The 22,337-nt window shown below is 52.3% G+C and overlaps 1 protein-coding gene and 1 non-coding gene across 9 annotated transcripts in view; one reads left to right on the forward strand and one right to left on the reverse strand.

Annotated features, from left to right (window-relative positions):
• Poln (DNA polymerase nu) overlaps positions 1–22,337 on the reverse strand; it is a 126,971-nt gene that overhangs the window by 3,857 nt on the left and 100,777 nt on the right. For all 8 annotated transcript variants that reach the window (XM_070021689.1, XM_070021688.1, XM_070021693.1 and 5 more), the window contains 5 exons: positions 15,477–15,559; positions 8,998–9,129; positions 5,809–5,919; positions 5,171–5,249; positions 1,231–1,298 (listed from right to left, as the gene is read on the reverse strand). In XM_070021689.1, coding sequence (XP_069877790.1) covers positions 1,231–1,298; positions 5,171–5,249; positions 5,809–5,919; positions 8,998–9,129; positions 15,477–15,559 — 473 coding nt within the window. The remainder of the gene's footprint in view (positions 1–1,230; positions 1,299–5,170; positions 5,250–5,808; positions 5,920–8,997; positions 9,130–15,476; positions 15,560–22,337) is intronic.
• Positions 18,969–19,073, forward strand: LOC138826554 (U6 spliceosomal RNA). The gene has a single exon (XR_011371745.1). It is a non-coding gene; the product is annotated as a U6 spliceosomal RNA (small nuclear RNA).

The raw sequence follows: 22,337 nt of genomic DNA on the forward strand, positions 1-22,337 counted from the left end.
CACCCACCTGGGCTCTGCCCCCACCCACCTGGGCTCTGCCCCCACCTGGGCTCTGCCCCCACCCACCTGGGCTCTGCCCCCACCTGGGCTCTGCCCCCACCTGGGCTCTGCCCCCACCTGGGCTCTGCCCCCACCCACCTGGGCTCTGCCCCCACCTGGGCTCTGCCCCCACCCACCTGGGCTCTGCCCCCACCTGGGCTCTGCCCCCACCTGAGCTCTGCCCCCACCCACCTGGGCTCTGCCCCCACCTGAGCTCTGCCCCCACCCACCTGGGCTCTGCCCCCACCCACCTGAGCTCTGCCCCCACCCACCTGAGCTCTGCCCCCACCTGGGCTCTGCCCCCACCTGAGCTCTGCCCCCACCCACCTGAGCTCTGCCCCCACCCACCTGGGCTCTGCCCCCACCTGGGCTCTGCCCCCACCTGAGCTCTGCCCCCACCTGAGCTCTGCCCCCACCCACCTGGGCTCTGCCCCCACCCACCTGAGCTCTGCCCCCACCCACCTGGGCTCTGCCCCCACCCACCTGGGCTCTGCCCCCACCTGGGCTCTGCCCCCACCTGGGCTCTGCCCCCACCTGAGCTCTGCCCCCACCTGGGCTCTGCCCCCACCTGAGCTCTGCCCCCACCTGGGCTCTGCCCCCACCTGGGCTCTGCCCCCACCTGGGCTCTGCCCCCACCCACCTGGGCTCTGCCCCCACCTGGGCTCTGCCCCCACCCACCTGGGCTCTGCCCCCACCTGAGCTCTGCCCCCACCTGAGCTCTGTTCCCACCTGAGCTCTCTCTGCTCCCCAGGCTGGCAGGGCCGCCAGGGTGGCAGGTATCATGCTTACTCTTCTAACTCTTGCCACGGGCTCTGGGCAAGGGGAGGCACTGGGCACCCAGCCAGAGCAGTGTGGGAAGGGGAGACTGATCCTGGGGCTTCTGGGTCAGGTCCAACATGAGGGCTGTGCAGGGAGGCTGGCTCTGCAGTGCTGGCATGTGGCTCACTTCTGGAGTCACCATCTCTCTTCCGAGCCCCTGGTGACGAGGTGGAGGAGCAGGTGCACACGCGCAGGCCTGTGTGTGTGTGTGTGTGTGTGTGTGTGTGTGTGTGTGACATGAGCCTTCCCAGGCTTCCCAAACCACACTAGCTTCCCTGTCTGCTTGGGAGGGACTTGAAGCCGAGGGACACCATGGGGAGCTGGCGGCCTGCTAACTGTGTGGCAGAAAGCACCCACATTCCTTGGGCTTACCTGCAAACTCAGGGATCTGAGCATCTTCGACTTCAAACAGCAGCTCATCATGGATCTGGGCGACCAGCCTGGAGGGAGGGAGGTGGTGTGATTTCACTCCTGGGTGGATGGCCCTTCAGATGGGGGGGGGGCGGCGCTGCCCAGGATTGTGGCTCCTGGACCTGGTGCTAGCCCCTCCGGTGGGGTGGACGTGGGTGAGGCCCTGCACATGTAGGCCTGACGCATCGGGTACAGGAGAACACTGGCAGCATAGGGGTGGGGTCCTGGGGCTCCTTCTGTGGCCTCACACCGAACTCTGCTGCCCTCCGCAGGCCCCCACATGGTACTGGGGCTACCTAGGGAGGTACAGGGAGATGCAAGGCAGCGGCCACAGGCAGGGACAGGGAGCCAGGCTGGGAGGAAGGCCTGTGCAGAGATGGGCCAGGGCTAGTATGGCGGTAGCTATCTGTGGTGGCCTGCCCCGTTTTGTCTTCTCTCTCCACACCATCCCTTGTTCTGGGGCAGCTCCCGGCCTGTCCTGCTGACCCAGGCTCACACTCAGATGCAGGGGCCCGGGAGGCTGTGGCCCTTTCCCCACACCGGAAGGTATGGTGGTCAGAGTGGCTAGCGCCAACACGGCATCACGAGTGAAGGGACCTAGAAACCAGAGGGATTTGAGTCTCGCCGTCCTGAATTTCTAAACTCAGTGTGTTCTGTGACTTGAGACAGGAGGAAGCGCCTGTGGAGCCCAGCAGTGTGGGCTGTGCGAGCAGCAGCAGCGCCCGCGTGCTGGGCAGGTCAGGCCCACACAGGGTCACGAGCACTCGGTGCACGCCTGAGGCCCCTCGTTCATGTGCAGTTCCAGGGCGTTGGCACCACACTCCCAGAAGTTGTCCTGAGGGACACAGCCGGGCCCAGGCCACAGCGCCGGCTCTTTAACTTCAAGGCGGCTGGCAGGGCCTTTGGCTCCCAAGGGGCTCACTTTTCAAACAGGCTAAAACCCCCAAAAAGACACTTGGAAATCTTTCCTGATTTAGCAAACACTTTCACACCTCTTGAAATCACATCATGGAATCTGGGCTGCCGGTGTGGCGGGCCCTAAGAATAGGTATGACTGTGAGTCACTTGAATATCACCCTCACAGACACCCAAACACACCATGCCCCCAGCACCAGCACCCAGAGACCACCATGCCCCCAGTACCCAGAGACAACCATGCCCCCAGCACCCAGAGACCGCGATGCCCCCAGCACCCAGAGACCACCACGCCTCTAGCACCAGCACCCAGAGACCACCATGCCCCCAGCAGCAGCACCCAGAGACCACCATGCCTCCAGCACCCAGAGACCACCATGCCCCCGGCACCCAGAGACCACCATGCCCCCAGCACCCAGAGACCACCATGCCCCCAGCACCCAGAGACCACCATGCCTCCAGCACCCAGAGACCACCATGCCCCCAGCACTAGCACCCAGAGACCACCATGCCTCCGGCACCCAGAGACCACCATGCCTCCAGCACCCAGAGACCACCATGCCCCCGGCACCCAGAGACCACCATGCCCCCAGCACCCAGAGACCACCATGCCTCCAGCACCCAGAGACCACCATGCCCCCAGCACTAGCACCCAGAGACCACCATGCCTCCGGCACCCAGAGACCACCATGCCTCCAGCACCAGCACCCAGAGACCACCATGCCTCCAGCACCAGCACCCAGAGACCACCATGCCTCCAGCACCCAGAGACCACCATGCCTCCAGCACCCAGAGACCACCATGCCTCCAGCACCAGCACCCAGAGACCACCATGCCCCCAGCACCCAGAGACCACCATGCCCCCAGCATCTGGCCCCACCATGCCCCCAGCACCCAGGCCCCACCATGCCCCCAGCTGGCAACTGGGGCATAGGAACAAGCAGAGTGGTGGAAGAAAGCTGCTCAGACCTCCTGGGCTCACAGCCAAGGAGCTGCCTGCCCCGGGGTTCCTACTGCAGAGGGGACATTGAGCCAGCCTGACCGAGGCCATAGAGCCTGGCTTCGCTAAGACAACATTCCAGAAAGGCCTCACCTTGTTTCCCTGCAGGGGTCTGCCAGGCAGCTCCTTTAAAAAGGCCTTCAACTGTACTGTGGCCCTTTGTGGGTGTATCCTGAACCCCAAGCTTACCTCCAAGAGATGCAAGGTAGGAGACACATAGCTCTGAGTGGGAGATGCAGTGCTGGCTAGAATACATGAACTCAGAGAAGTCAGACCAGGCCCTGGGCCTTGGTGTTTTTTTGTGCTCAGAAAAGTCCCAAGCAAGAACGTGCTGTTCTTAGCTCACAGAAGGACCATCCTCACACAGCCGAGATCCCAAGCTTGTTACCAGCTTCACTAGAAACAAGGAGGCAGGTTTAAGTCTTGCACTGCTCTAGATGTAGAGCAGCAATGTGCTTTCTAGTGGCTTCTCTAATGGGTGTCCAGCCAGACAGCCCACACCAGTAGGTGAAGGTAGAACTTACCGAGAACCTGGTGGAGGGGGAGAGGCGCATGGATTTCAGGAATCACAAAAAATCCTGGAGCAAATCCTGGATCCTGGCTAGAGGGCGTGCACGTGCGCATGCATGCATGCACGCTAAGACGGGGGGCAAACAGCAGGGATTGGTGATGGGGAGAGGGGTGAGCTGGGCAAAGCTTTGCCCCTGCCTTGACCACCCATGGGGCAGGTTCAACAGGGGCCTCAGGCTCCCTCCTCCTGGGCCACGGGGCCTGTGGCACCCTGTGAAGAAGCGGCTGGCCCAGGGCTGCGAAGGGCAGTGGCCAGCAGGCTTCCAGCTGGCACCGGTCTGCCCCATCTCTCTAGGTGGAACCAGCAATGAATGTCTCTGTGCAGAGCTGCGAAGATTATGGCCAACAGAACCCATGGGAGAATGTGAAGAAATAAAGGAGAGATTTTAAAGAAGGATGAGAGATTGCCGTTTAAAAATAGTCCTGCTGAGTGCTGGTGGCTCACGCCTGTCATCCTAGCTACTCAGGGGGCTGAGATCTGAGGATCACGGTTCAAAGCCAGCCTGGCAGAAAAGTCCATGAGACTCTTATCTCCAATGAACCACCAGAAAACCAGAAGCAGCACTAAGGCTCAAGTGGTAAAGCACTAGCCTTGAGCTGAAGAGCTGAGGCCCAGAGTTCAAGCCCCATGACAGACAAAAAAAAAAAAAAAAAATCCTGCTTAAAAGCAGGTAGAATATCAAGAGGCCAAAAGACATGGTAGAAAAGGGGCCAAAGGCCAGCAGACCTCCACTTCCCAAAGACGAGAGCAGTGAGGGCTGGTGTGACGCCATGAGCCCCCCTCCCCTGCCAGGCCTCCTTGAGGAGAGCCAGGGACTTCTACCTGCCCTCTGGATGGGTTAGGAACACTCATGGTGCATGGAATGAGCGAGGCTCTTTGGGGTCTGGACATGACCTCCTCTTCAATGGGCTGTGGGGGGCCAACAGGCAGGAAGGGGCTCCAGGACCGGAGTAGTGGTGTCTGTGTGGCCACTTACAGCCAAAGGCCTTCACTTGCCAGGGAGAGGTGGCTGCAGGGAGGTCTTCTTCCCCGCCAGGACCCAAGGGCGGTTAAGGAGCCCATCACCGCGTGCATCCTGGGGCTGGGGCGGCCACGTGGAGCCGTGGTGGGGACCACAGGTCCCCAGAGGGCAGTGGGGCCGTGCAGGGCCCCTGGCGTCTGCTGTGGGCTCACCTGCCTTAGGGGCGGCTGCTGCAGGCTGTGCCTTTCCTGCAGGGGTTGCATGTGTGTCTGGACCCTTCTGTGTCCAAGCTGGGGAAGGTGGGACAGGTCAGGGTACGAGCCTCCAGGGGCTCGGGCCCTCAGGCACCTTTGGCTCGGCGGGTGGGTGGCTAGAAGGGTGGTAGGCCCAGTCCTGGGCAGCCCCCAGCAATCCCCAACAGAGCTGGGCTGGGCACACTGGCTGTCCCACTGACCTGGCTGTCAGGGAGGGGGAAGCGGCCACTGCAGCGAAGATTCGGATCATGGCCATCTTACAGAGGTCCGCGGTGGAACCTGGGGACAGGAAGGGTCTGTTTCAGGGGACAGAGTGCAAGGCACAGACTCGGCACAAGATGCTGCTCAGCACACTTGGGTTTCTCCATGCACCTGATGCTGAGCTTTCTGAAAGCCCTACAGTGCCGCCTCCCTCACCACCCCCGCCTTCCCCTGCTCGGCACTGTGGGGAGTCCTGAATCAGGCAGGCACTTGTAGCGGAAAGGCCCAGGTCAGGGTGCTGGCTAGGCTTCCAGGGACTCCCCACTTGCAGATATGGAGATTCAAGGAAATGCCTTCCTTGACAGAGGACCCTGTGCTGAGTGCTGACCACACACGGCTGCTGTCACTCACTGCCTCCCTCCCCCCCCCACCGTGGGCCCTGCCAGACAGGTAAGACCCAGGAAGCTGGTGTGAGGACATTCCCAGGAGCAGGAAGTACCACAAAGTTTGGTGGGCACTGCCTAGGCCTGCACTTGCCAACCCGAGGAACAGGCAGACTCAGAAAAGTAGCAGAGGAGCCAGCAGGCAGCAGGCAGCCGTAGACAGCAGGAGACAGAGCTGGCTGGGGCCCCTGTACCTTGCACCACGAAGTTCACTGCCTGTCGCTCTGCTTGTGCCCGGAGCTGTGGGTCCTGTGCACAGATCCCTGGCAGGGGTCTCCTTCTGCCCATGAGGGATGTCACATAGCCTAGGTTACAGGAAGAAGCAGAAGAGCATCAGAGACAGACAGGGGCACAGGGTTTGGGGGCAGGGATCCCCCCTCTCTCCCCCACCTTGTGCTGACTCAGGGCCTCCCTCCGAGCTGCCTGGCCTGTTGCCAGGGCAAAGGGCTCTGCGCAGAGAGCGGGGCCAGCCGGCCGGTCTGGCTGCTCCCTGGCTTGCAGCCACACATAGGGCTCACACAGGACAAGAGGGCAGCTTTTACTCCCCAGAACTCAAAGCTGTGTGTTAGGCATGGCACAGCAGCCATTCTGGACTGCGTAGCAAGTGGAGTGTGGAGCCAGCAGTCCCAGGCCAGGTCCGCACTGGGGGCAGACCCAGCTGTTCAGGCCTGAGTGAGCTTTAGCAGGCCCGTGGCGGTTGATCCGGAGCATGGGGTTCTGGACCTTGGGTGGTGTGAGGCCTTTGACAGCTGGGGCTACACTTGCATATCTGTGGGGGGCACTGGACAGCTGTGTGGGGGTGCCACAGCTCTGGGTCAGGAGCACTGGATGGCCAGTTTCAGCTACCCTGCAGCTATCTTCCCCGACAAGGACCTGAGGGCTGCCGCCATCTCAGACTCACTTCCACCCATGGTGGGCACCAAGGACCCCGTGAGGGAAGGGAGGCCTGTTCATCACCACCCACTGGCCGGCCGGTGGACGCCTGTGGACAGCTCTGCCACACCTCACTGCTGCTCTAGCTGCCCTCCACCCACTTCCATGGCTTCTTTTCTTCTTTTTGAATTACCAGCTCTATTAATGTCAAGAATCAAAAGTAGGCAAGGAAGACCACTCAAGGGACGTCTTTATTTGGACCTACTCTATTGTAACACCAGGGGGCAACATAGAAGACATCTCCCAGCTGCTCACACGTGAGCCAAGCAGCCTGCTTGTATAGCCAGAAGGGGTGAGCAAGAATGGCTACACCAATCCTGCTTCCCTTCATGAAAATGAAAGCCTGTGCTTGGGCCGCCAAAGGTCTTCTTCCAGGCCATCCAGGGAAGGGAGTGCTCCCCCTCCCACCTGGGTGGCTAAAAGTCCAATACAAGCTGTTTGCCTTTAAAAGCCAGAACTGAGTGGGGCACTGGTGGCTCACGCCTGTATCCTAGCTACTCAGGAGGCTGAGATCTGGAGATTATAGTTCAAAGCCAGTCTGGGCAGAAAGTCTATGAGATTCTTATCTCCAATTAAACACCAAAAAAGCCAGAAGTGGATCTGTAGCTCAAGTGGTAGGACACTAGCCTTGAGCACAAAAACTCAGGGACAGTGCCCAGGCCCTGAGTTCAAGCCCCAGGAGTGGCACACACACAAAAGGGTGCTGATAACAAGGGCTTATCAGTAAGAGTGCTTTCACAATATCTAACAGTGGTCCATGTGTGTGCTGTTCCTGACCTGTGGGAGGTGGGTCTCTACCTCTATTTCACTATCACTCTTTCAGCAGTTCAAAATTACGAGTATTTTAAGTTTTGCAAGGCTCATGGGCAGGAAGTGGTTAGTGCTTCTGTGAGCCATTTATCTCCAGGCCCAGGCGCCTAGGCCTTCTGGTTGCAGGGATGGAAGGGGTTTGCTCTTGCTCTTGAGCTCTGAATATGCCTGGAGCAGGCAAGAGTTCTCAGTGTGCGGCCAGTGGCTCATGGTAGCATTCCTTTGTGGCCAGAGGAAGCAGCCAGGCCCAATGCCATCTTCTGGTAGGTCATGGAGAAGCTGTGGGAGGTGTGCCGAGACCCCAGGCACAAATCCCTCATGAGCCCTTGGAATGTCTGGGGTGCTGTGGGCTGCCCAAATCTGTCTACACCCCGACGGACATGCTAGAGCCAGTTAGCACTGACTCTTTTTTTTTTTTTTTTGTTGGTCCTGGGGCTTGAACTCCGGGCCTGGGCGCTGTCCCTCAGCTCTTCAGCTCAAGGCTAGCGCTCTACCACTTAAGCTACAGCGCCACTTCTGGTTTATTGGAGATAAGAGTTTCATGGAGTTTCCTGCCCGGACTGGCTTTGAACTGCAATCCTCAGATCTCAGCCTCTTGAGTAGCTAGGATTACAGGCATGAGCCACCGGTGCCCGGCAGCACTGACTCTTGTCAGGCCAATTCTCTAAGCTGATTATTTTTCACTGACTAGAGAAAATTGGTTTGTGTGTGCTTTTCATTAATTTCTGTTCTCTTATTTCTTTTCTTCCTTTTCTTTCATTAACACCCTGCTTCTCTTTTCCAAACTTCTTGTGTTAAATGTAACTCATTTATGCCACAAGATTCTTTCTGAGATACTCTTTTTAATGTATTCCTTTATATCCTGGTCCCATGGTTTTTTGTTTTTGTTTTTTGTTGTTTTTTTTTTGGGTCCGGTCGTGGGGCCTAAACCCTGGGCCTGAGCGCTGTCCCTTAGCTCTTCAGCACCACTTCCGGCTTTTTTTCTTTTTGCTTATATGGTGCTGAGGAATCGAACCCAGGGTCTCAGGCATGCAAGGCAAGCGCTCTACCACTGAGCCACCTTCCCAGCCCCGGTCCCATGGTTTTGATGAGATACTTTTACTGTCATTCATCTCTGAAATCACGTCTTCTTTATGAGATGCCCTTTTTTTGCCTTAAATTACTTAGGATCATGATAATTTACATATAGATATGTGGACAGATAGTTACCCACAGAGATACATATAAAACTAGCTTCTTACTGCATGTAGTCCCAGTCATAATTGGCTTGGATTCTTGAAATCTGTTTGTGTTTCCTTTGAGACCACACTGTGAAACTCTTTCGTAAATGGACCACATGCCTTTCACAGCAATATATGTCTCCATACTTTGTGCTGCTATCATCTGTTTTTTATCTATCTGTGCAGCTATCATCTGTTAACTCAAGGTTGCTTTGATGCTGTAAGAGCCTGGCTCTGTCTTCCTCCCATGTGACAATGGCTTTTCTTCTGCCTCTCCAGGCAGAGCTGATGGTTTGCACTCGTCTCCTTCCCAGATTCAGCAGCCTGATTCACACATTGTCCACTCGTTTATCTATCCACCCCAGGACCCCGAGCCACAGACTCTGCCGGCTGCTAGAGACTTTGCTGTGGCTGGCTTACCTGTCTGGTGACACTGGGAAATAACTGCTTGGGCAAAGTCCTTAATTTTCTTATACTTGTGCAAAAACCTCTCCAAGAAGCAGGTGGTTTCTTGAACAGTAACTCCGAGGCAAGCAGCAAGCCGCTCCTTCCCTGTAGGAGTCAGAAAGATGCATGATCAGAGTCTAGGCTAATTCATACCAACTGAATTAAGGGTACTGAAATCATGTGTCTCAGAGGCGACTGGGTGTGTGGAGATGAGCCACTGCAGGCCTCAGGGACAAGGTGCTGAGTCAAGGCCCAGTGGCACTATGGAATGCAGTATGGAATGCAGATGGTAATGGCTTTGGAGTCATAGACGAGGTGCCGAGTCCACTGACCTGGACAGGGCCAGCTAAACACTTACTTGCTCAATAATGTGCAGTGTGCCAGACGCATCTGTGAAATGAAGGAGAGCCAGTGCTGTTCTTAGCGTGGCCAGTGGGAGGTCTGAGTGCAGAACTGGGGGAGGCTCAAGAGGGCCCCAGAGGAAAGGAAGGCCAGGAGAGGACATGGCCGCGTAGGGTTCTTGGGCTTTAACGTTTATTTTAGAACATTGGCATTTTGCTCCCGGAAGAGTGAGCTTATGGAAGGGTCTAGTTGGGATGGTACCCAAGTTCCAGTATGAAATTTGAGCCTCTGCTTGCTGGATTCCGGTGCTGGGCCCACACAGGCCGAGGTCTAAGTCCATTTCCATCACCCTGGGAGGCTCTGTGTGGCCTTGGGGAGTTGCCTAACCTGCGGCAAATCTGTTTTTCCCCTTGTGATTTAGGAACACTAGTGCTTATGCCCAGGGTGGTTAGGGGAACTCTGGGCTCAGATGTATAAAGCTCTAAGCCATATCTGGCTCCTACTTGATACTTAGTAGTCATTCTTTCCCACTTTCCCCCAGAAAGGAGCAATGAGGAGCCCCTGGGGGCAGGTGTGGGAGCTGATGGGAGAAAGCCTCAGCTCCGGGGGCTGCGTCAGTGGAGGGAGGCCATCACCATGCCACAGAGGGCCTGCGTGGGGCTAACTCAGGACCACATTAAAGGAGACTCGCGGGGCCTTCAGACAGGGTGTCCAGAATCATGGCTAGGGAGAGAGGTAGGGCTATGAAGATAGGAAGGCACCTCTAAGGAGCAGGCTGATGGCCCTTGCAGCTCTGCTCCTCTCTTCAGTCAGGTCAGGCCTGGTCTTGGCCAGGTGAAGCCTTTTGCAGTACTGGACACAATAATGTTGGAGTCTTTGGGACAGTGAAGGGTGTATATTAGCTTCCATTGCTTTGCTAGGATGAGAGGGAAATGTGATGCTCTGTTCTCCCAAAGCTTATCCCAGAAGAAGGGAAAAAATACTTGGAGGCTTGGGTGCTTCTTCTAGGTCATTTGGTTAGAAAGGAAACACTTGAAAACTTGGGACTTAATCAAGATAGTACGTCATCTTTTCAATTTGTGTGTTTTGCCACATTTTATTTAAATAATCTATACATCTTTCTGTCAGATTCCAGTCACTACCTTTCAGCCATGGCATAGCTGTGGGACAGTCTGCTCTCCTGCAGGAGTCAGATGATGGCTGGACTCGGCCAGCTCAGCCTCTTTCTCACCTCCGATCTGCCACTGTGCCCTTCTGGAGAGTTTTATTTTAGATATTGCAGTTTGGGGCTTTATACTTCTTATTTGGCTCTTTTTCTCTAGTTTTGCCTCCGATCTGCCACTGTGCCCTTCTGGAAAGTTTTATTTTAGATATTGCAGCTTGGGGCTTTATACTTCTTATTTGGCTCTTTTTCTCTAGTTTTACCCCTCTTTGCCCCCATTTGTTATGAACATGTTTCCCTTCACATCCTTGCGTATACTGGTTATAGAACCAGTGGCTCACACCTGTAATCCTAGCTACTCAGGAGGTTGAGTTCTAAGGACTGAAGTTCAAAACCAACCCAGGCAGGAAACGCCATGAGACTCTTATCTCCAATAAACTACTCAAAAAAGCCAGAAGTGGCTATATGGCTCAGTGGTAGAGCACTCATCTTGAGCAAAAGAAGCTCAGGGACAGTACCCAGGCCCAGAGTTCAAATCCCAGGACTAGAAAAAAAATCAATCCTGTCTGTTCATCTCTGGATCTGCTGCTACAAAGGCCTTTTCCCCTGAGCATGGCCATGCTGGGCGGTGTGTTCACATGTGTAGGAATTTGAGATTGTATACAGTGTGGAAACTGGATTCTATTCGTTCTTCACAGGGTTACAATTTTTCTAGAGGACAGTTGATTTAGCCAAAATCAAATTTTAAAGTCTATCTCCTTGCAGTAGCTAGCAACTGAAATCCGAGATCAGCCCTTTGAGTCTTAGCTGGGCTGAGGTTGTTCCAATCATGCAGTTAGGGTCAGCCAGCCATCAGAATTTGAGCTTCTCCCTGGCTCTCTTCTTTCTGGAAAATTTCCCTTTATTTTCCAGACTCACTGGCAGCCCCAAACTTTGTCCTCTGGCTCTTCAAGTTTGTGTGAAGCTGCAAGGTGGTGAAACACCCTGGACCACACTTTTCTTCCTGTCTTCCCTGGGTTACTGCTTAGGGCTTTCTGGTAGTTTTAGTACTTTTGCCTTAGTAGATGGCTGGAGTCTTTGGGAAGGTTGGTCTGATGGGAGCTGCGTGGCTAAAGCTACAAGTTTCATCTCTCCCAAACATACATGGCTGGAGCGAGCTGCTTTCTCCTGCAGAGCTGCTGGGCTATCAGAAGGGCACAAGGTGGTCAACATCCAGTTGAGCAGAAAGTCTGCTCACGAGGCCAGGGGACTGAGAGGCAACCAAGAGCAGCACGAGAGAGGCTGAGACGGAGGCAGAAGTCCCGGGCTACACTGCTCCTCTCTCAGTGGTGCAGGGGCCAGCATACTCAGTCACCTGTCTCTCCCTGAGTGGATGACTCTTGGCTCCTGGCTTCTCTGTCTCTGCTTCACGGGCACTGGTTCTTTTTTTCGTCTACACTTTCATGAGTCTTCTTTGTTGTAACCATGTGTGGGCTGTCTCCCTTCCAGTTTACCCAGGATTTTGTGGTAGGGGCACTAAGCCTTCTCTACCCGTAAAATATATAAAACATAGAGTTTGACTTTTCCCAGATGGCTAATTATATCCTGTGTGCATGTGTGCACACACGCACATCTGCTCACACATCACCACAGATTTAACCTTAGGAAGACGTTTTTCTCTCAGTGCTGCTCCATGTGTATTGCTCCCTATCTCTGTCTCTGTCTCTCTGGATGAGCGAGCACCCAGCGCGTGGCAGAATGCGGGCCAGTCCACTGGACAGACTTCCCCACACAGCCCCGGTGCTTCCTGCTCTGCGTAGGCTCCCAGCTTGGGGGCAATCCTCGGGGCTCCCTGTGCACTAGGGAAGCACGGGTTTGGGCTCCGTCCTACCTGCACATCACTTGGAACAGCGCTCCTGGCACAGAGAAGGCCAGTATACCCCATGCCCTCAGTCAGTCCCTGCTCACTGCACTGTCTGGGGGTGGGGGCAGCAAGAGTTTCCGTGTTAGGCTAACTCTCAGAAAGTAGAAGTGGGCTTGAGGACTTGGAGGTGGCTTCCTAGAGGGGTCAGGTTTCTGCTAGGCTCAGAGACGGCTGGAAACAGGCCCAGCATGCTGTGTGTGTGGGGGGCACCCCGGTAAGTTAGCAGATGCTGAATTTGGCTGACTAAAAGAGATGCAGTAGGCCCATAAGCCAGCATTGAGTCAAGGCCCCTGAGAAGCTCAGGCCGCAGGGGTCTGAGGTGGGTGGGGTGAGCCTGCTCAGGGCTGCGGGGGGCTGAGCATCCTTTCCTCTTGTTTCACTGCCTGTGGCTTGCTCTGTCTTCACCAGTCTTCACATTTCCTTCTTTAGAAGGCTTCTTCTGTGGCCCAGAATTCCTACCAGCATCCTCCAGCACCTTCCAGCACCTTCTAGCACCCAGGCTGCCCACATGTGGCTTCTGTGGAAAAATTGCTGCACGTCACAGACAGCTGCCTAGGCCAAAGCCCCTTGACCTTCCCTAGAGCACGAGCCATCTAGAAAGCTGGGGCTTACTTGGGTCCTCAGCCCCGTTTATCAGCAAGGTTGTTTCTAACAGAGACACAGCCGGAGCAAGCCAGGCAGCAGATAAACAGCAATTCTGGCTGTCAGGCGGGCTGGGGACAATGGGGCAGCAGAGACGGAGGCTTTGGGTGGGAGCCTCTGTCACCAACAGGGCTAAAAGCAGCCAAATTACCCCCTTCGCCAGCATCACGGCTCATGACTCACTGCTTATTTACAGTGCATCCTTTCCTCTCCAGAAAAAGTAAAGCCAAAGCTCCAGAAGGAGCTACCTTTGTCTGGGGTGCCTCCTTCCAGGGAGGATGTCCCCTGGGAGGGGACAGACCAGGTAACTACGAGGGGAGTTGTATTTGCATTCCTGGTCCCTCCCAACTGGGTTTGCAGGGCCAGCCCCAGGCAGGGGGTGAGTGTTGGAAGATCTCTAGGATTGTTGACAGATGTAGCACAGCTCTGAGGTGGGACCCAGACAGGTGGCAGATGGCAGAGATGTGAGTGTATGGTGCACATGCAGCCCCAGCAACCTTAAGAGGATGTCTGTGGAGGGGAGGCTGGCACAGAGGTTAAGGGCTTCCGCTTCTTCCTTCCTTCCTTCCTTCCTTCCTTTCTTTCTTTCTCTCTGTCTCTCTCTCTCTGTCTCTCTCTCTCTCTCTCTCTCTCCTTCCTTCCTTCCTTCCTTCCTTCCTTTTATCTTTCTTTCTTTTTTTTTTTTTGCTGGTCGTGGGTCTTGAACTCTAGGCCTGGGTACTATCCATCAGCTCCTCAGCTCAAGTTAAGCGCTCTACCTTTTGAGCCACAGCGCCACTTCTGAGGGCTTCATTCGAGGCTGCCTGGCCAGCAGGTGAGGGTCAGGATTTAGCCTGGGCAGGTAGAGGCGGTAGCACTGTATGTGTTTACAGCACATTGTAGTCAGGATGCAGAGCATCAAGATCTGATCCAGCAGGTGGAATGCTATGCTACCATCTCTGGGGCAGATTCAGGGCTCAGCAGGAAGTCTGTGGAGGGAAAGGTCAAGCAGCGCTGAGAAGTCACTGATGTCCCCGAGTCTGCCTTCTAGATGCTGTGTACCCAGTCAGAACGTCCTCGGAGGTGGGGACATGCTCAGTTGTCCAGTGAGGAACACATTTTCTCAGCCATGCAAGCAGAATAGAAGGGGCTCCAGCTCCGGTTCAGGTTCTATGTGAGGCCCTGAACAGATGAGTGGAAGCAGAGCTGGCTGCCAGCTGACTTTGAAGAGTGAAGTGGCCACAGTGCAGGCTCTGCCTGTGCTGAAGGCCCACAGGCAGGAAGCAGAAGCAAAGGAAGTGGAGCCCCCCCCCAGCTGGACCTCAGATGAGCCCCCTGCTCAGCCCTCATCCCGAATATAGCTGGCAGGGGCTCACAGGGGCTCTGAGGTAACAATGGATTTATTTTATTTTTTGTAGGTCATAGGGCTTGAACTCAGGGCCTGGGAGCTACCTGTGTTCTTTTTTTGCTCAAGGCTAGCACCTACCACTTTGAGCCACTTCTAGTTTTCTGATGGTTAAATTGGAGATAAAAATCTCATGGACTGAGGTTGGGAAGGTGGCTCAGTGGTAGAGCGCTTGCCTTGCATGCCTGAGGCCCTGGGTTCGATTCCTCAGTACCACATAAGCAAAAAGAAAAAAGCCAGAAGTGGCATTGTGGCTCAAGTGGTAGAGCGCTAGCCTTGAGTTGAAGAGCTGAGGGACAGCGCCCAGGCCCAGAGTTCAGGCCCCACGACTGGACCCCCCCCCAAAAAAATCTCATGGACTTTCCTGTCCAGGTTGTCTTTGAACTGCAATCCTCAGATCTCAGCCTTCTGAGTAGCTAGGATGATAGGCGTGAGCCACCAGTGCCTGGCAACAGTGGATTTTCAGGTTTTGTGGCTACTTGGTACACAGAGATGAGAAACTAATATGGCAAGTGTGACAACTGAGCAGGGGAGAGTGAGTGGAGACACCATGGAGAAAGGCTCCATGCATGCAGTGTGCCCCCACGGAAGGAAGGCTGAGTGCAAAGCCCCAAGGGCTGAGGGGTTCTGGCAAGGGCGCCCTTGCCATCTGGGAGGAGGTCCACTGTCCTGCAGTATGTGCAGCGTGTGAAGAAAGGAAGGGCCATTCTGCCTAGGGCTGGGGGCCTGATGCTTGGCTGGGGGAGGAGGACGATGGGGAGGAGTTTGTTCCTGAATGTGTGCTGAGCCCACGCTCAGACGGTTTTACTTGAAAGCCTTGGTGTAGATATGAACAGGGCCTCTAGGCACAGAAATGATGCTTAGCACAGTCCTTCACCCCTCTCCTCTTGCTGCAGCAGGGTTAGTGGTGTGGAATGCTCTGACTAGTGACTAGTGCACAAATATCACCATCATGTCTGTATAGACAATGCACGGGCAAATGGCTCCTGGTTAATGGGTGACCCTGGCCTGCGGCCTACCTGCTCCATAGATCACTGAGTACACTGCCTTCTTGGTCTGCTCTCTGTCGACAAGGGTCACGCGCCCCACGGGAATGTCTTTCCTGTGTAGAGAGATAGCACAGCGTCACAGACAGTTGGCATTGCCTGCAGAGGGGCCTTTAGTCCACTCCACACATCTCCTCTCCACTCTAGAAGCTCTTCACCATTTCAAGCAGGGCCTGTCCATGGGAGTGGAGATATGTGCAGCCTCCAGCTTGTCCAGGTACCCCCCACCACACACAAGAGATATACACAGAGACACAGACACACGTACACACATATACATATGCACACAGACACAGACAGATACACACGCAGACACACATACACATAAATATATACACATATACACACAGACACAGATATGGACACACAGACACACTCACACACCTCTCTGCTCCCTCCACAGCCAGGGACCATGCAGCTTGCTGTTGCCACAGGGGCCCGTGGGGACGTAAGGGCACGAGAAACATCACAGAGCCCCCCACTCAGCCCCTGCCTGGCGGGGGATAGCCATCCTCTGTCCTGTAGGGTTCTGGGAAAGTTGTTCTGGCAGTCTCTGCTTGATTTTGGGGTTCTGAAGCTGCCTCCTTCACCATTTTTACTGGTTCATCGGTTTCCTCGTCAATTTTGAACATCTTACTTCTAAGTACCGACACATTTCTAGTTCCCCTTCCCTGCCGCCACCCACGTGGCCATCTCACCTCTAAGCCTGGCTTTGTGCCAAGTTGTATTTAGACAGGAAGCCAACATCTGAGATGCATGTGCTCAGAAGAAAAATATGTCAGCTGCTAAGTCACACTCTCCACTCAAACTCCCTACCTTTACTTTGGAAATCCCACACGTGCGCCAAACCTGCTCCTAGGAAAGACAGTAACAACCGATGTTCTTCGAGATCCCAGCACCGACCAACCAGTGAAAAACCAAGAGGCCCAGCTTGTGCTGCAGCCCTACCATCTAGGGCCAGCTATGGTGGAAGCAGACAATGCCTGGGCTGCAATGGCAGGTCCATGGCATTCCATGGCTGGATGGAGACACTGGGAGCAAGCAGGGATCCCCAGACCACACAGGTGACCCTCAGTGTCTCACACAGGGCACACGGCAGGCGGCATCTCAGAACCTGCTTCACAGAGGACCCAGCACGATAAGGAGCCATGGACATACCGAACAGTACACTCCGAGAAAGAGAAGGAACTCCCTTCTCTCCTACAAACATTATTTATAACAGCTGATCCTATGTGAAGATACTCAGAAAACATCAAAATGTTGCAAAAGTAGAAACATTAAAATCATACTGATCACAAGACAATGAAGCTAGAAAATGAAACCAAAAAGAGCCCTTCCATCCAGAAATAAGCTAAGAAACAAAAACATTCAATAAACCATCTTTTGTGTTGAGGGAAATGCAAACAGAAATCAGAAATGAGAACTATTTATTTGTGGCACTGGGGTTTAAACTCAGAAACTCAAACATGCTAAGCAAAGTGCTCTACCGCTTGAGCCACACCACCAGCTTCTTGCTTTACTTTCTCAGATAGGGTCTAAAAATAACAAGTGAAAAATAAGAATGGAGGCATGGCTCAGAGGTATCATGTCAAAGTAGCAATTGCAAGACTCTGAGTTCTGAAAAAAATCCTTGGGAATAAGATAATCTGCTAGCTCCCCAGGCTTCACAGAGGACAGATTCCTGACCCGGCCAAGGGAATTCCTCCTCATGTTGTACGTAGAACAAAAGCTAATCAGCTCTGCAGTATCCATGATGATCAGTAAGTCACTGCTCCAAATTCCAGTCACATGATTTAAATAAAAATTACCTGACATCCTGGGTAACAAGATCAGAAGACTGGAAACCAAGAGGGGAGCCAAGACTATAATAGGTCTATAGGGGACACTGATATTGTGGCCATCAGACTTCAGAATAATTGTGATTAATATGTGTACCACAAATTACAAACTGACAAATTGAGTAAATACCTAAAAATTATTTTTTAAAAAGTCACATGGAAGCGCACAGAACTGAAAAACATAAAAAACTAAGAACATGGAAATTTTCTTAAATAAAATTTAACTTTATGGTTTATTAGCCATGTCTGCAGAAGGTTAATATATGGAAGACAGACAAAGGACTGGAAATTAGACAAAATATCCATGCTGAGACATGCAGAGACAATAAACAGAAAACACTGTATAAGAGACACATGTACTGGGGGCTGGGAAGGTGGCTCAGTGGTAGGTAGAGCACTTGCCTTGCATGCATGAGGCCCTGCGTTCAATTCCCCAGCACCACATAAGCAAAAAGAAAAAAAGCCGGAAGTGGCGCTGTGGCTCAAGTGGTAGAGTGCTAGCCTTGAGCTGAAGAGCTGAGGGACAGCGCCCAGGCCCAGAGTTCAGGCCCCATGACCAGACCACCCCCCCCCCCAAAAAAAGAGACACTTGTACTATGGTGAGAAGTCTAATATAGGTATGCTACAGCTCCATGGGGAGGAGGGAGAAGGGAGTAGAAATGAATTGTGTATGTATGTGTGTGTGTGTGTATGTGTGTGTGTGTGTGTGTGTGTGCAAGTACTTGGGCTTGAACTCAGATCTAGGTGCTGTCCCTGAGCTTTTTTGCTCAAGACAAGTGCTCTAGCATTTGATGCACAGTTCCCCTTACAGTTTTTTTTTTTTTTGTTGTTGTTGTTGATTAACTGGGGATATAAGAGTCTCACAGACTTTCCTGCCTGGGCTGGCTTTGAACCTCTATTGTCAGTTCTTAGTAGCTGAGTAGCTAGGATTACAAGTATAAGTCATTGGTGCCCACCTTGATGGGTGTGTGTGTGTGTGTGTGTGTGTGTGTGTATGTGTGTGTGTGTGTGTGTGTGTGTGTGTGTGTGTGTGTGTGTGTGTGTGTATCCTGGGCTTTAATTCAAGCCCCAGGCAGAGTCTCTGGCATCCAGCATGATCAGAGTCATTAACTCAACTAATAGATAATAGAGTAAGCACGATGTATTAGGTCTTCTCAATGCTGTGAAAGAATGCCTAACATAGCAAACAACTTAAGGAAGGAAAGATTAACAAAATCTATAAAGGCCTTGCAAGGCTGACGAAGAGAAGGTCCAAATAATCATTACCAGAATAAAAAGAGAATATCATTACAGATTTACAGTCATTAACATGATTAAAAAGAGAACTATATAAGCAACTTTATGCCCACAAATTCAGAAATTTAGGTGTAATGCGTACATTCAGCAAAAATATTATATTAGCCAGTCTTTTAAAATTTTAATTTTTTTTGCCTTTGTGACAAATGCCTGGGAAAAACAGTTCAAGGGGAGAAAATTTGCTTTGGATCATGGGTCTGGAAGTTTCCGTCTGCAGGCACTTAGCCCCACTGCCTCCAAACCTATGGCAAGGCTGAACATCATAGCAGAGAGCACGTGGTACAGAAAAGGTCAGCCTCACACAGACAGAAGCAGAGACAGACGGACAGGAGTGCTCACTTCGGCAGTACATACACTAAAACTGGAACAAAACAGGAGATTGGCAGGGCTCCCGCAAAAGGATGACACCCAAACTCGTGAAGCCACAGAAACAGCAGGGCAAAGGATGAACTCATGCAACAGTGACTCTCACTAGACCCTGTGTGGAAATGAACCTTGTAACTTGGGAGGGGAATTCGAAAGAAAATGAGGGAGGGGGTAACACTGTTAAAAAATGTGCTCATTACCTTACTTATGTGCTATGAGCTCCCTGCCCCCCACCATTTGCTACCTTCACAGCACATTTTTAAGGAAGAAAGGGGCGTAGGATAGCTTCAAGGACACCCCTCCGGTGACCAGCTCCCTTCAGCTGGGCCTTATCTGTGATGGTTCCATCATATCTTATAATACCACCAAATTGGGGCTGGGAAGGTGGCTCAGTGGTAGAGTGCTTGCCTTGCATGCCTGAGGCCCTGGGTTCGATTCCTCAGCACCACATAAGCAAAAAGAAAAAAAGCCGGAAGTGGCGCTGTGGCTCAAGTAGTAGAGCGCTAGCCTTGAGCTGAAGAGCTGAGGGACAGCGCCCAGGCCCAGAGTTCAGGCCCCATGACCGGACCCAACAAAACAAAACAAAACAAAACAAAAACAAATACCACCAAATTATATATCCAGAGCTGGGTGCTGGTGGCTCACGCCTGTAATCAGAACTACTCAGGGGGCTGAGATCTGAGGATTGCAGCCCAAAGCCAGCACAGGAAGGAAAGTCTGCCTGGGCACTATCACTCAGCTCTTCAGCTCATGGCTAGCGCTCTACCACTTGAGCCACAGCGCCACTTCCAGCTTTTTCTGCTTATGTGGTGCTGAGGAATTGAACCCAGAGCCTCATGCTTGAGGGGCAAGCACTCTACCACTGAGCCACCTTCCCATCCATGAGATCCTTTTTTTTTGTCTGCAATTTTTTTCCCTTCCAATTTTTTTTTAATTGTGAAAATACCGTACAGAGGGGTTAGAATTACATGGCCAAGGTTATGACATCCATGAGATTCTTATCTCCAATGAACCACCAAAAAGCTGGAAGTGGAGCTGTGGTTCAGAGTAGTAGACCACTAGCCTTGAGCAAAAAGGCTCAGGGACAGTGCTCTGGCCCTGAGTTCAAGTGTCGTGCACACGGCTCCATCAGGGGGTTAACAACTGATTAGTTAAAACCCTCCTGACTCAGTCTCCTCTCAGTGATTGCATCTACCAGCCAGGAAACAAGCTTTTCTTCTTTTAACACAATATCCAAACCATAACAAATATAAGAAACCAAAACTAAAATAAGAAGTAATAGACAATTTGAGCATCTATGTGTGTTTCTGCCTGGGCTGCATGTTAAGTTTGAGACAAACTTAAGCAAGTTAGCAAGATCTTGTCACAATATGAAAAAGAAAAAACAAGGCAGATGATGGTGACTCTTGCCTGTAATCTCTTATGGAGGGGAAGATGGAAAGAATTTTGATTCAAGGTCAGCCTAGGCAAAAAGTTTCTGATAATGTCAGGTTTGAAACATTGAAACCACTACAGGAAGGAGTAGGAGAAATATTAGAACATATTGGCATAGGAAGGAATTTTTTTTTTTTTTTTGGGTCCGGTCGTGGGGCCTGAACTCTGGGCCTGGGCGCTGTCCCTCAGCTCTTTAGCTCAAGGCTAGCACTCTACCACTTGAGCCACAGTGCCACTTCCGGCTTTTTTCTTTTTGCTTATGTGGTGCTGAGGAATCGAACCCAGGGCCTCAGGCATGCAAGGCAAGCACTCTACCACTGAGCCACCTTCCCAGCCCGGAAGGAACTTTTTGACTAGAGATCCAAGAGCTCATCAAATCGGAGAGAGAATCAACAAATGGAATTATATCAAACCACAAAGTTTCTATATAGCTAAGGATATAGTTATTAAGCTAAAAATGCAGCCTCCAGAATGGGAGATTTTTTTTTTTTTTACCAGCTATATATCCAACAAGGGCCCAATATCTGGAACATACAAGAAGCTTAATTCCCAATCAATAACTCAATAAATGATCAAAGAAGCTAAATGGAGACTTCTCAAAAAAAAGAAGACAGTATAGCCAATAAACACTTAAAGAAATGCTCAACATCACTGGCCATAATGGAAACACAAAATTAAAACCACATTGAGATTCCAGCTCATCCCAGTAAGAATATGAACAACAACAAATGCTGGGGGGTATGGGAAAAAGGAACCCTATTGCACCGTTGGTGAGAATGTAAACTAGTATAAGCACTCTGGAAGGCGGCTTGGAGATTCCTCAAAGAACTAAACATAGAACTTCCTCTTACTGAGCCATCCCATTCTTCATCATCTACCTGGAACTTTGTAAGTCAGGACATGGCAAAGAAACTTGCACATCCATGTTCATTGCTGCACTACTCATGATAGCGAAGTTACGGCAACAGCCCAGATGCCTTACAACAGATGAACAGAACAAGAAGTGTGGTACATACAATTCCATACAACAGAATTTTACTCATCTCTCAAAGAGAATAACATTATGTCATCTGCAGGGAAACGGAGGGACCTAGAACAATTCAATGTTAATTGAGGTAAGCCAGGCTCAGAGGGACTAATGGCACCTACTTTCTCTCATATGTGGACATTAGATCTAAAATACAAACATACACGATAGCATATAGGGGTGATACGCACGTACACACAAGGGAACTAAAGGATGGTGTACTTAGAGAAGGTGTAACTCCTTTGAACAACTAATAAACTATTTAAGGAAGTGGAAATGAATGATTCCAGGAAGTAGAAACATGCTCTGTGGGGGGAGGGAACTGGGGAGCACACAATGGAGGGAGGAAGGGTGAGCAAATGCAGTCATCATATCCAATGCACAAAAGTTGAACTATATGACTTGAGATGGGATGGGATGGGATGGGGAGAGAGGGAGAGAATGATGGAAGGGGTGACACTGATCAAGATGCATCGGACTGCCGGGCGCCGGCGGCTCACGTCTGTCATCCTAGCCCACTCAGGAGGCTGAGATCTGAGCATTGTGGTTCAAAGCCAGCCAGGGCGGGGAAAGTCCATAAGACTCTTGTCTCATCTCCAATAAACCACTAGAAAACCGGAAGTGGCACTGTGGCTCAAGTGTAGAGCACAAGCCTTGAGCTGAAGCGTGCAGGAGCAGCACCCAGGCCCAGAGTTCAAGCCCCACGACCAATTAAAAAAAAAAAACCAGAAAAAAAAGGGCTGGGTGTGTGTGACTCAAGTGACAGCATCCTTGACCAGCAAGCACAAGCACAAAACCCTGGGTTCAAACTCAGGTGTGGCCAAAATACAGGGGTGAGGGATGCAGCTAAGTGGGAGAGCACTTGTCTAGAAT

The sequence above is a fragment of the Dipodomys merriami genome, unplaced genomic scaffold, assembly GCF_024711535.1.
Source record: "Dipodomys merriami isolate MVZ:Mamm:240054 unplaced genomic scaffold, mDipMer1.0.p SCAF_143, whole genome shotgun sequence".
Classification (NCBI taxonomy): Eukaryota; Metazoa; Chordata; class Mammalia; order Rodentia; family Heteromyidae; genus Dipodomys; species Dipodomys merriami.